At 37.0% G+C, this 14,460-nt stretch overlaps 1 protein-coding gene across 7 annotated transcripts in view; it reads left to right on the plus strand.

The window, feature by feature from the left end:
* Positions 1-14,460, plus strand: part of Rasal2 (RAS protein activator like 2) — a 299,612-nt gene that overhangs the window by 275,527 nt on the left and 9,625 nt on the right. For 5 of the 7 annotated variants that reach the window (XM_010630221.1, XM_010630215.3, XM_010630216.3 and 2 more), the window contains 4 exons: positions 1,653-1,854; positions 3,989-4,188; positions 4,939-5,800; positions 13,614-13,748. In XM_010630221.1, coding sequence (XP_010628523.1) covers positions 1,653-1,854; positions 3,989-4,188; positions 4,939-5,800; positions 13,614-13,748 — 1,399 coding nt within the window. The remainder of the gene's footprint in view (positions 1-1,652; positions 1,855-3,988; positions 4,189-4,938; positions 5,801-13,613; positions 13,749-14,460) is intronic. The other 2 variants (XM_010630217.3, XM_010630218.3) reach the window with 1 other exon arrangement.

Consider the following 14,460-nt stretch of genomic DNA (forward strand, 5'->3'; position numbering starts at 1 on the left):
AAAACAAGTTTCTGTTAGCAATTTATGGAAGAAAAAATTAGAACTTCAATGAAAAGATTATTTTTTAGTATTTAAATAATGGAGGGTTTGTAGAAGTGCTCTATTTTATTCTTACTCATCCAGTGCAGAAAGATGCCTGTTTGCCCATTTTGAGCTAATTCTAATGAAAATTATTTCTAGTTTATCTTGAAACATGATAACAAGGCTTAAATTAGGCCCTAAAGAGCTAGAATCTTAAAAGGCAAGAAGTGGTTCTTTTCTAGTGGCAATAAAAACACATGAGCAAATGATTGGAGAAGTAAATGAATATAGTCTCCTCTTATCCGAAGTTTTGCTTTTCATGATTTCATTTACTCATGGTCAACTGTTGTCCAAAACTAGTAAACAGAAAATTCCAGAACTAAACAGTTCTAAGTTTAAATGTACATGCTATTTTGAGTAGTATGGTGAAATCTCATGCTGTCCGGCTGTGTCTCACCCAGGACATGAATCATCCTTTATGTGCTACCTGTCTGGTAGTAGTCATCTTGGTTTTCAGATCAACTGTTGAAGGTGTCACAGTGCTTGTGCTTGTGTCCTTTATCTTCATAATGACCCCAAACAATATGAGTGATGATGCAGACAGTTTAGGAATGTGAAAGAGAAGCTTTAAAGTGCTTCCTTAAGTGAAAAGGTAAAAGTTTATGATAGGTACATATTTATGGGGAAAAACATAGTGTACACAGGGTCCTATACTATCTGCAGTTCCAGGCTTCTATTGGAGATCTTTGAAAGTATACAGTGATTGGGGAGAGAGCTGTATAGTATATTTGGTAGACTTTGAAGAAGCTAGAAATATTGAAGTTCATGCCAGTTACATTTAATAGTTAAGTAAAGGCTATTTTATAAAGATCTTTAAATAGTGGAGAAAAGAAATGAGTTTTGGCTTTATCCTACCGAGAATAGAAAACTATTCGTTTTTCAGTATGATTGAAGTAATATTAAAGTATATTTTAGAAGTTAGGTGTGATGATGCAGGCCTGCAGTCCCAACACTCCAGCAAGCTGAAGCAGGATGCTTAGCGCATTCTTTTTTGGGGTGTGGGGGGGGTACGGGGAATTGAACTCAGGACCTTGCACTTTGAAGCAGGCGGCAGAACCAGAGCTAAATCCCTGGCCCCCATATAGTCTTAATATTGCTTTAATACATACCAGAAAACCTTAAATAGGTTCAAGCCCAACCTGGGAAACTTGGCGACCTAGTAAGACTATCTCAAAGTAACATTTTAACAGGACTAGGGATGAAATTCAGTGCAAAAGCCTTGGGTTCCCCAGCACCACAAAAAAAGAAAGGAAGGAGACAAGGAGGGGAGGAAGGAAGGTAGGTAGGTAAGGTGGGGAAGGGAGGGGAAGGGAAAGAAGGAGAGGGAAATAGAATACATTGTAGGGCTGGTGGTGTACACAGTGATAGAATATTTGTCTAGTGTGCAGAATGCCCTGGGTTCAGTCCCAGCACCTTATAAACAAAGTTCTTTTACCACTTACAGAGAAACAAGATTAGTTGTTATCTCCACAAAATAAATGAATTGTATAGCTCTGTGTAAAGTCAACTCAAAATGATCATATCTTTTTTCTTGAATATGTTCTTTCTCATTTTCTCACCCTCCACTTCAGGTTTGGTAACAAAGAGGAATACATGGCATTCATGAATGATTTTTTAGAACATGAATGGGGTGGAATGAAGCGCTTTCTTTTGGAGATCTCTAATCCAGACACCATCTCAAATACCCCAGGCTTTGATGGTTACATTGATCTGGGCCGAGAACTTTCAGTTTTGCATTCCTTACTGTGGGAAGTAGTATCCCAACTTGATAAGGTAAAGTAGGCTGAAAGAGGAATGGGAAGTGGGAGATAGATAACATTAGGGTACCTGAATTCTGGAGCATATCTGTGTGTGATAATACTCACCCTTTTTGCTAGTTAAAAGCACCTTTTGCTCTAGATATCTGAAAGTAAGTGATTACCATTTTTAAATAAAATATATGCTCCACAGCTATGAAATTCTAGAAAGCCATGAAATTATTAAAACATTTAAAAATAATTATCTGAATAAAATATACTTTTACATATCTGAAAACTTGCCTAGAAACTAATATAAAATGTGGGTGTATACATCCTCATTTATATGTAATAGGATAAGATGAATCCTCATCTAATAATTTCTAAAAGATATATAGACATGGAAAATACTGTTTATCATGTTTAAGTAACTTTAGTCATGAAATTTTTTGTGTGGATGGTTTTTTCTTTTACTATGGAGGTCCAGAAGTTTGTAATTATCAGTGCTGAGATCAAATGGGATCTGAAAATCCTGATACTGACTTTTCTGCAAATGTGACACACAAATCAATATTTCAATCATTTGTTTTCTGACTGTAAACTAAATTTTATTATATATCATACTAATGAGTAAATTATAAAGCATGCCAATTGCTTTTTTCCTTCTGGAATTTTACAAGGCATGGAGTTTTGTAATAGAAAATAGTGTAGTGGCAATAGATTAACTTCCGAAACCATTTTTTTGTGATAAGGATTTGTTTTCTTTAATTTCCTTATTATCTATAAAAATGTGTTAATAAAAATTGCAGAAGAACAAAACTTATGAAAAAGACCACTTTCCTAAGGAAGCATAAATAGTATTGTGTCCACTGGTAAACATTTGTAAAATCATCACTTATTCTCCAAAACCGATTCTTCACTGTTAGAAATGCTAGCTAAATCTTAATTTAAAGCTGTGTTGAGGATAACTCCCTTTAATATGAACCAGGCTCGCCATTGTTGAGCAAGTAAAGACATTTTTTAGATGGCATTGTATCCATTTGAGCAGGGTATAAGAGTCTATTCATTATTGAGAAGACAGAAAATTCCCAAAGTCAGCCATGTAAAACTAATTTATGTTCAAGAAGTCCCATAAAACCCCGCAAGAATTAGAATCCACTGAAGGAAAAAAAAAATGATTGAAATGGATAATGCCTGTACTGCAGAGTTATTCTTGGCCCAGCATGGTGTCACACACCTGTAATCCCAGCACTCGGGAGGCTGAGGCAGGAGGATCACCGGGAGTTCAAGGCCAGCCTGGGCTACATAGTGAGTTCAAGACTAGCCTGAGCTGCATAGCAAGCTCCTGTCTCAAAAACAACAACAACAAAATTATTCTTTTTTTAAATAACTTCATCAATGGTGTGCACAAACGGTTATTTTGTGAAATAGGCCTGGTTTATTCAAGATCAACATTTTTTTTAACAGGCTTTGCTGTGTATACACACTTTCTCCTTTTTAGTGTCTGATCCTGGGGTACAGGATAACATCTAGACACATGGAGAGAATTTACCTGATTTTTCTGTTTTTTAAAAAAAAAAAAAACTTACCTTACTAATGGAAACTAAGTTAGCAGTGGGTCAGGGGTCCCAAGATTGACTGGAATAGTGGATGCCACTATTGACTAACTGTGCCCTGTCATGTGTGGATCCCTGAATGCAGCACCTTCCTGTATGTTGGCATGCATTTCTTTTCTCACGTGGTCTTTTTTCTTTGTAAGTTTCATCACACCAGCCAATCCTCTAGTCTTGAAGTTCCTTTTGGTTAGAAGGTGTTTGGTTCCTGCCTTTCTCTGTTTTGGTCTATTAGCCACCCGAAGATTTAGTTTGCTTTGCATGCCCATTTTAGTTGGAATGGCATTAGTTTGGTTGTTTTAAGCATGTCTTTTAATTTTTATTTTCGTAATCCTAATTTCTATTTCCTTTCTTTCCTCAATGTCTGCTGCATCTTGTTTCGCCTCCTCCATTCATCTCGACGCCATGGTTCCGCTGCTCCATAACAATGCATTATGAACTTGACACTCCCATATGCAAATACCTACCCTTCCCTCCAACCTACACCCCTCCATCAATGGGCCTCATTTTCCCAAAAACAATCTGTGGTGGATGTCACAATGCTCATTCTCCAATTAGGGTGACAATTCCTTCCTACAGGCAACCGTGGCAAAACTGGGGCCTCTCCCCCGTGTTCTCGCTGATATTACCAAGTCTCTGACTAATCCTACGCCAATACAGCAGCAACTGAGACGCTTCACTGAGCATAACTCCAGTCCAAATGTCAGTGGGAGCCTCTCTTCTGGGCTGCAGAAAATATTTGAAGACCCTGCTGACAGGTATGAAAGAGAAATTTTGAACTACTGTCTCAAAGAGAGATAATATTTAGATTTAGCAGAAAACTTCTTATTTGTTAAATTTGCAACTTTAAAGTTGTGAGCAGTTAAAAAGAATCATCTAAGACAAATTCAGTTGTCGTATTCACAAAGTCTAGGATAACTTATTTTCTAGAATGATGGGATAGAGTTATATTCAGTAAATGTATACAAAATTCTATGTCCTTCTTAATAAAGAGTAAGAGTTTTATGAAATTGATGTCAAATAGTGTAGCATTCAAAACTCGGGACACCCTCAGTGGAAACCATTTTATAGTTGTCTATGTCAGCTGGACTTAGACTTAATTTTCTAGACTGGCAAGATTTATCTTGTGCCTTTAGGAGGGACCCTTTGGTTGTCTGCTTAGAGCTTCTCCTCATGAAGGTTATGACAGAACTAATTAAGTATAAATTCAAGTACCTTGGGAGATACACTAATCTCTCTAAATAGGAGATTATTGGAATTCTAGTAAAAACTGAAGGCAGTGATGGTATGGTATACATAGTGTTATTCTCCTCCTCAGAGAGAACACTAAAAAACACTGACTTTTATTCTAAGAATTGTAATGATGAATTTGAGTTTCTAAAGAAATGTAAGTATCCACATTGCCACATTAGGCCTATGAAACTTCAGAAGGGTTCATGTGCCCAAACTGAGGAGTCTTAACTGTGAATTTTCCTCAAGAGTAATTCAGGGTCCTTTCTTTTCCACAGTGATTTGCATAAACTAAAATCTCCAAGCCAAGACAACACAGACAGCTATTTCAGAGGGAAAACTTTATTGCTGGTTCAGCAGGCCTCCTCCCAGAGCATGACGTATTCTGAAAAGGATGAAAAGGAAAGTAGCCTTCCTAATGGTCGAAGCATCTCCCTCATGGACCTCCAGGATACTCATGCTGTTCAGATGGAGCACGCATCTGTCATGCTTGATGTGCCTATGCGCCTGATGGGAAGCCAGCTTTCTATAACCCAGGTGGCCAGCATCAAACAACTGCGGGAAACCCAGAGCACTCCCCAGAGTGCACCTCAAGTGAGACGGCCCCTGCATCCAGCCTTGAACCAGCCAGGAAGTCTCCAGCCCTTGTCATTCCAGAATCCTGTCTATCACCTCAATAATCCAATTCCAGCCATGCCAAAGGCCTCTGTCGATTCCAGTTTGGAAAACCTAAGCACTGCCAGTTCTAGAAGCCAAAGTAACAGTGAAGACTTCAAACTCAGTGGACCCAGCAATAGCAGCATGGAAGATTTCACCAAACGTAGCACTCAGAGTGAGGATTTCTCCCGGCGGCACAATATGCCAGACAGACACATACCTCTTGTTCTTCCACGACAAAACAGCACTGGGCAAACCCAAATCCGAAAAATGGACCAGGCCACATTAGGTGCCAGAGCCAGAGCCCCTCCATCCCTGCCCCATAGCGCTTCCTTACGTAGCACTGGGAGCATGTCAGTGGCATCTGCAGCCTTGGTGGCTGAACCCGTGCAGAATGGGAGCCGATCCCGGCAGCAGTCCTCTTCCTCCAGAGAAAGCCCTGTTCCCAAAGTGAGAGCGATCCAGAGACAGCAGACACAGCAGGTAAGGATGAGTGCTGGAGGGGCCTGCTGCCACCAACTGCCCTACTTCCTTGGTTCTTTATATATAAATCATTGGAAAATCCAATTGCTAACAAAGTTTCCACATAATATTTTTTGCCACTTTTAAATAGAGGAAGTGAAAAGTTTGGGAGGCTTCAGGCTAGGTGAGGCAGCAGAATGTAGTTTGACTCATTGCACGGAGGAGACTCTCTGAAAAACACTCAGGGGGCCTTACTTTCTCTACAAGCAGCAGAGTTGCTAAGTTTGCACTCTGTGATGTTGAGTGAGTAATTATACTCTTAAACTACAAAATCAGTAAGCAAAATCAACTATATTTTGGGAATCTAAAAATTATCCTTCTTGATCTTTTTTATTAAGTGTTCAGAATAAAGCTGTGAATTTAAAGTAACTGCTCTTCACTTCACCCCCTTACTCCCTGTGGTAATACTAAGTCCCATGTGCCTTTTCCTGGAAATGGCTAGAAAAATAAACAACTGAGCACCTACAGAGGCAAGGTAAAGGAGAAGGTAAAAAGAGAAACACAGGTAGCTAATGAGTGTGCTCTCAGCCCTTGCACACTCATATTACTGTTTACCTAGACAAGGCCCACTAGTGTTGCACCAATCTTAACATGACTTACAAGTTTTCTTCTTGTTTGCCAAGAATTTCATCATTTCTTCCTTACAATGTTACATTTTGAGGCACTGGATACATGTTTTGTCCTTTAAAGTGAGCTAATAACCTTGTGGATGGGATACCTTTGTCTTTTACTTGCATTTTTACTGGCTAGCACTTAATTTAGCAGCTTCTGCCTTCACTCTATCATCTGAGCATTTTGCCTTTGCACTAATAGTTGTTTAAAGAAAAAAAAAAGCATTTACAGAACCTTTGACTACAAAATGAGGAGATGGTGAATACTCAAGCTGATTGGGGAGTTGTTTTTCCCTGAGAAATAAAATTTTCCTTTAATCATAAAGTTATTGTTTTCTTTTGTTATATTACCAAACATTTCACCAATTCATTTGATTTAATATGCATTTTTATTTAAGAAAAAGGAAAAAATATACATATCCCTATATATCTTATTTATATTATATATCCTTTTATGTATAAATGTATATATCTTTTTACACACACACATAAATTTTGTGTTAGGTGCTATCAGTCTTTGACTCCATGTGATTGGTTGATAACAACAACTTCCAGGAATTAAAGTATTTATTGGGAGGACACTAGAAAGATAGCTAATCTTAGAGATGGAATACTGTGTGAAAACAAACATGGGGGGGCGTGTCTTAGAGCAGCAGGAGAGTAGTAAAGATGAGATAGATACTAGATAAGAACATCAGACTGACCCAGAGGGACAAGGCAGGAGAAAGGGTCCTATTTTTCAAAAGTTGTCTCAAGTCCAGGCTTAGAAAGAAAAGTTAAAATTCTCTTCTTTTTTTAATCTTTATTAATTTATTGGTATATACTAGGTCTACAGTACAATTACATTTATCATTGGGATCTTGTATCTTTACATGGCTTATCTTGGTTCTTATTTTTCTCCATTCCCCAACCCTCCCTTCAGCCCCTCCACCCTTCCTTGTTTACAAAGACATTGTTTCCATGTTTTTACTTTTCACATATTTTTTCTTATCTCTTTTTACCTTTCCCTTACCCCTCCCACTTCTTCTACTCTTTTAGACCTTTTCTTCCTGTTACACAATATCACTTATACATTTTGATCCTTATTTACACTTTTACTTTTTCATACCAGAGAAACTATTCAGTATATACACATGTGACTTATTAATTTCACTTGAGTATGGCCTCAGTGTGCAACTATTTAGCTACAGATATCTCTAGTTTCTCATTTTTTGTGGCTGAGTAGTACTCCATTTTATTTTTTTAAAACCACATTCTTTTTATCGAGTCTCTAATTGATGGGCAATTGGGCTGTTCCCAAGTTTTAGCTATTACAAACTGTGCCACTATAAACATGGGTGAGCACATATCACTGTGGTATGATTCTTTTAATTCTTTTGGGAAGATATCCAGCAGAGGAATAGCTGGGTCAAATGGAACCTCTAATCCTAGTTCTTTGAGGTATCTCCATATTGATTTCCACAGTGGTTGCACCAGTCTGCACTCCCACCAACAATGAAGAAGGGTTCCTTTCTCCCCACAACCCCGCCAGCATTCGTTATTGGTTGATTTCTTGATAGCAGCCATTCTTACTGGGGTGAGATAGAATCTCAGTGTTCTCATCTCTTGAATGACCAGTGACGTTGAACATTTTTTCATATTTGCTGCTTTTACTTCTTCGTCTAAGGAAAAAAATTCTCTTCTTTGATTTCTGCCTACCCATTATTTTTGTATCATGTAGTCTTCAATTACTAGGTCCTATGACTCAGGCTGATATTTATAATATTATAAATTAAATAACTTTTTGGATACTCATCTGGAATCAACTGTTATTTGTAACCATTCCCCTACAGAACAATATAACACATCACATAAGCACAGAATATGTTTCTATGAAGAAACAAAAGGCTGAGATGAATGCAAGATGGAAATATATACCATCTCTAAAAACCAACTTAAAAATTAATACCACAGCCACTGATGAGTTAGGAATGTCTTTATTATATTGTCATGAAGTAGGCACAACCATAGTGAGATGTCCTAGCAGAGCTTTAAATGTTGATCTTTGTGCCTTTGCAGGTAGCTACCACTATCACCCCAGTTGAAGCAGAAATCACTGTATTTTGATATCTTATTCTGGTTTTTCTACACTGGTTTTTTGTACCCAGGTGGTTCATTCTTTAAACTTAATGTTGTTGCTCTTGTATTCCTTATCTTTCCAGTTTCTTGCTTGTGTTTCTCATTCTCACTCCTATGAGCCTCTAAAGTTCTATACAATCAGCACATTTTTAAAGCACATTCCTTTACCCATTTTAATTGCAAATTGTGTTGGGAAATTCTTTTCTCTGAAAAACTAGAGGATTTCTTTGTGTAGGGATTGTTCTGTAGGCGTTTATAATTGTCAGTGGCTTTGTGCCCTGCAAATTCCATTTGTATATTGGCACAAAGGAATAGGCATTGTTGGCGGTGTCTTTGGCTTCAGTCTTCTCCAAATATAATGAGTAGGCAGGAAATGAAATTCTAGTGAAACAGTTTACATTTAATTTTTTCAGGAAAGTCTTTTAATATTTTGACCTCTTTCTATTTGAATTTTTTTCTCACTTTCCTCTTTATCTATCATGTATCATATAATCTTGTATAAATAGCAGTCACCGTGTTACCTAACCTTAGAAATTGTAATTTGAAGAGACTTTTAGAAATAGATGTTTGGTATATTTAACAAAAATGCGAAGGTGTGCATTTGTTGCTAAAGAAACTGCTTTTATCTTTAACATGGAGCAGAAAAAAATAGATGTTTGATAAGCATACTGGTATTGTGCTGCAGTTTTCACATTTGGGTTTGTTGAATACTGTTCTGACCAAACTCCTCAAGAACTCCTAGTTTACTCATTAAGTCAGCCCTTTCTTTAGTGTCGATAGCAGGAGTGTTATTCATTTATGAGCACCTATTTCAGATTGTGAAGAAGCTGAAATCAAGGCTTGTTTATATCTAGCGAATATTACCCAGGAACAAGGAACTGGCCTGTTCTCAGTTGTCCCCAGCATAGCCAGTCTGTGACTAATTGCTGTATCAGTTAAACTACTATGTCAGGCCCTTTGCCCTAAATCATCATTATTTTTCCCAGGGAATCCCTATATGGATACATCTCAGAAAGGAGCTATTCCTAATGGAAATTCCTGCTGCTTTTCTTCTTGCCTTTTTTCCTGCATTTTCTTTAATTATTCTTTTGAGAGTCAATGGTATCAATTCTCTTCCTAAGGCTGTAGCTAAGCAAGATGGGTTTTGAACCACTTACCAGCCTCTTTCCTCTTTGTCTATAAACTAGGGATGATAATTACACATTCAGCTTATAAAGGAGATAGAACAGTCACTAAGGAAAAGCCTTTGATGCACTTCCACAGGAGTAGAGGGAAAACAGTGTCCTTCTTTTAGTAATGAATTTTAATAATAAATTCTAGAATCGAGACTATTAATGAATAAATAATTTTTATTGAGTATCTGTTAAGCATTTAACTAGTCACTTCGATTCAAAAAAACTGTATGATGTAGTGCCATTAAATTGACATTCTACTTGGTAAATAAGACCAGCACGTATAAGACCTTCCCCCAAAAAATGTAAAAGATAGTGTATAGTTTTTAATACTATATAAAGCATATAACAATAATTTTGTTACCGGGGATTGAACTGGGGTCCTTGCACTTGCAAAGCAGGCCACCAAACCGCTGAGCTAACTCCCCAGCCCAATAACAATAATTTTGAAATGAATATCATTTCTATTTTATTCCAATCTGGAATAGTAGATACTTTTGATTTGTTCAATATCAACTTTGGTTTCCTTTATAAATTTTGTAAAGGCTTTATTATGAATAGAAGGAATAATTATGTCTGATTTTTTTTGTCAATTTTATTTTGGCTAGTGTTTGCCAAGCAAAGTCCTTGAACTTATTAAGAAGTCACTGAAACAATAGTAAACCAATAAAATAGGAATAAACCCTAAATGCCTAGCTCCCATTGTACGACCTGTCATAATTCACTGGACGTTATATCTGTCATTTTGAAGTTACACCATCAGTGGAATGAACCAACCCATGTTTTTACATCTTCTCATTTCACAATTAAAGACTCAATTACCTCCAAAATGTTTTTGTTGTTGTTTTTAATATGTTTTCAAAGGCAAATGTTTTATTTCTTTTGTGTGTTCTTAAGAATACCACTAGTTTGCAGAGCATTTATAGACACTCAGTAAAATTACCTATAACAAGTCACAGGGAAATAAAGTTCATTCAAGCAACAACTTACCAACCACTTAGAGAGCTATTAAACTTTTTTCTAAATTCCTAATAGTAAAAATTGTTATTAGTCTTAATACCTATTTTATCTCAAACTGCTATCCCTATTCCTATCGAATAGGAAATTCTGGTTTTACAATAAAGCAGCTTTCCTGTGCCTTTTGTGCTAGAGTGATAGGACTGTAAAACTAAAAAGGTATTTGTCTCCTTTAGATGTTGACTTGCTGTTAATTTTTTTTAAGACTCATCGCTATATTCTTTTGCCTTCCCAATACACATATATCAAATAAAAACCTAAACCCTTGTCACTGTTGCCGTTCACCAACCCAAAAACAATTCTGTGCTCTGCTTTTAAAGTCCACCAGAGGGAGAAATGCATCATGTGTGTAAGGTGCCTTTAGTTTATAAAGTGCTTTCTTGTGGCATCTCTTTTCTCACATAACTTTGATTTAAATAGTTATCTTCCTTTTATAGGTGATGCTATGTCCTATTGGTCACTCTTCCCAAGGGTGATATTCAAAATTAGTGTACACGATTATTAATCATGTAATTGTTTTGATACATATTAGAAAAATATATAACCATTAATATGTAACCATATAAAATATATATGAAATATCAAAGTTAAGATTTTGCTAATATTGCTCAGCTCAAGGGCTTAGCTAATTCAAAAAAAGGTTATTTTAAAAGCAGTAAATAAATATATTAGTGATATGATGGATATGACAAGAATTTATGCACAAATAAATGAAACATACCTACAACTATAGTAGAGAGGGAGATAGAATTTTTTAAGTTCCAAGAGTACTGAAATTTAATGTATATTTATATTATAAAATTGTGGCTTTAGAGAAAGAATGTGTATAGGATCATTCACAATTGCTTGTTAAGTATCTACTTATATAAACTACACACATCAGTATTTAGGAATGAGGCCTTTCTTATTTATCTATGAAATGTCAAAAGGGGAAAAAGGCAGTAGTGTTCAATAGCCTAAACTATATCCAGGTCTAGTTTTTGAAACATAAATATAGTAAGACTTACATGAAACCTCTCTATAGCTCTGTGCAGTTACCAGAGAACTCTCACATAAACTCTCTCACCCAATCCTCACTACTCCCTTTGAGATGGTGAGAATAGGCAATGGCAGTCTTCAGTAGACTAGAACATAGTGTATTTCAGAGATTAAGTGATGGAACTCCCTAAGTGGCAGAGTTGCTCCTCAAGGCCAGAATTCTTAACATTGTATATCTGTATTAGAAAAGAACAATTATCTTGCTGTCTTAACTTTACGGCTCCAGGGATCTCAACAGGTCTGGCTCAGCTACTGGTGCTAAAATGCTCCAGGGATCTCAACAGGTCTGGCTCAGCTACTGGTGCTAAAATGCCAGACAGTCAAGGAGATAAGAGTAGTGAAGTACGGGGAAGAGCATTGTTCAACCTGGCCGTGAAGAAGGGGCACAAAAAGAAGTTCAAGATTTGTCTTCTTGAGGGGTTGACAGACACTTTGAGGTTTTGTGGAAAGGGAAACAAAGGCAAAGGTTGGGGCTTTGTCTAGCTGAGGTTTTACATAGCTGGTGGTGTAGGTAATCCTGTTCTGGTTGATCATTATCTCACGATTGGTTCTGTGAGGTGGTTCCAGAGACAGTGGTTTGAGGGAGCAGTCCAGTTCCCATGAGGTGACTGGCCCCGCTAGGGGTGATCTTTCTGTGAAGCTCTCCTGTTCCTGAAATCCAAGGTGACTACAGGCTTAGCCTGCAGACTGGAGTCTTCGGTGGAGTCCAGACTAGAGACTTCTAGGCACCATTTAGGGGGTCTGCAGCAGATGTTGGAAAAGCTGGCACCTGAATGTTCCTGCAAATCTTAAAAATGCCTCAGTGCTCTAACTTGGTGTTCTCAGCCTAGAATGGGGATGAGAAAGGTAAGGTTAATTAAGAGCTAACAAACCTTGTAGTGGTAGTTTTCAGACACTTAAGTAATTGACATGCCTACATACAGAGCTGAGCAGTGATCTGATCCAAACTTTTACAGTAATAAAGATAACATACATAAAAGGAAGGCAAAGGTGCCAGGTTTTATCCTGCTTTTCGTTACCAACTGGGCATCTGCAGGCCTATCCTCTATGTCCCTGTTATACTAACTAGATAGAAATATGCCTTAGACTGTACAGCAATTTTGATCAAGAAACTTTCTAGTTTAAAACGTGGATTCCTGATCTAACCCCAGTACCAAAGGTGGGGGTGGGGGCTGAGTGATCTTAAGCTGTTAGGAAGTTGGTGGTCTCTAAAAATAATCAGTATCACTTGTTCTCTTTTTCTAAGTAGTTAGTATGAAAACTAAGTATTTGGCATTCTGCTATCTAAATGTATCACCCTCTGAATTTGCATAGCATTAATCAGTTCTTTGGTCCATGATCATCTCTCTGTTCAACAGACATTTTCCCCATGTGGGCAGTCCACCATCAAATTACACATTCTTTCTCTCATTCTGTCATCTTAGTCTTACCAGGTAGTTTGGTACCTATAAGCATTTGGACCACTGAACAAATTAATAATTTTAAGGCCTTGGCTTTCTTTAGAAGGAGAAAGGATGGTTCTTGGGTGTGATATATACCAATGGATATTCTTTTCCCTATCCATTTCATTAATAAAACATTATTTAAAGTTAAGAACATTTGATAGAAAATTATAGGATCGTTCTGGGGATTTAGCTTAGTGGTTTTGCGTCTTGCCACGTGCAGGGTCCTGAGTTCAATCCCCGATACCAAAAAAAAAGAAAGAAAGAAAAGAAAATTAAAGGATCACTGTCATGTCTTCTAAAAGTAGTTGTCTTTGTGATACGTAATGAGTGGATGAGCTATTTTAACAAATGCTAATAACTATTTCTCATGCAGGTTCAGTCACCTGTGGACTCTGCCACAATGTCCCCAGTTGAGAGGACAGCAGCCTGGGTTCTAAACAATGGACAGTATGAAGAGGATGTAGAAGAAACTGAGCAAAATCAAGATGAAGCTAAGCATGCTGAGAAGGTAGAACCTTGTCTGTCTGTATTGACTTTTTTGTCTTGGCAAGTGATAGAACACTAAAAGGGATTTGAAGACAAGAACATCACGTCTACCTGCCCCCATCTTTCCCTCTACCTCTGTGTTAACCATCATATTTATGTCTGTGTATAATAGTAGCATCTCCACTTGAACATATGTAGAAAATGCCCATCGTACTACAGGGGACGAAGATAATTTTTTTTTCATAAAGATTGCCTTGATATTGGAGACACTCTGTTATTCATTTCTAGTCATTTTAGGTAAATAGTTATATTTATGTTAGTTATATATATGTTAGTATTTATAAGGTCAAAATTACCTTAGTACTGGGCTTACTATCCGTATCTTAGTGACACTTTGGCTTGGACTATTTTGCTTTTTGTCTTTTTAGATAAAGAATGTAGAGTTCTATAAATAATTATTTTTATCATCTATTGCTTGAGTTTGTTGGTAGAAAATTTACATTAAAAAGGATCAGATAATAATCTTGTTATCATGTGTGGTATTATCACATTTAACTGACAACCAAATAACTAACTTATTAGCATAATCCCAAATTATGTTTATTAGTGCAGTTTACCTCTTTAGAACTGTCATAAAAACTTTCACCTTTGACTTTTTGGATTAACAAGCATAATTTAGGACCACAGGTTTGGATAAGTAGTGGCCAATTAAGTGAGATAGTATTATATAAAAT

The sequence above is a fragment of the Fukomys damarensis genome, unplaced genomic scaffold, assembly GCF_012274545.1.
Source record: "Fukomys damarensis isolate Sample0158 unplaced genomic scaffold, DMR_v1.0_HiC HiC_scaffold_11, whole genome shotgun sequence".
NCBI lineage: Eukaryota > Metazoa > Chordata > Mammalia > Rodentia > Bathyergidae > Fukomys > Fukomys damarensis.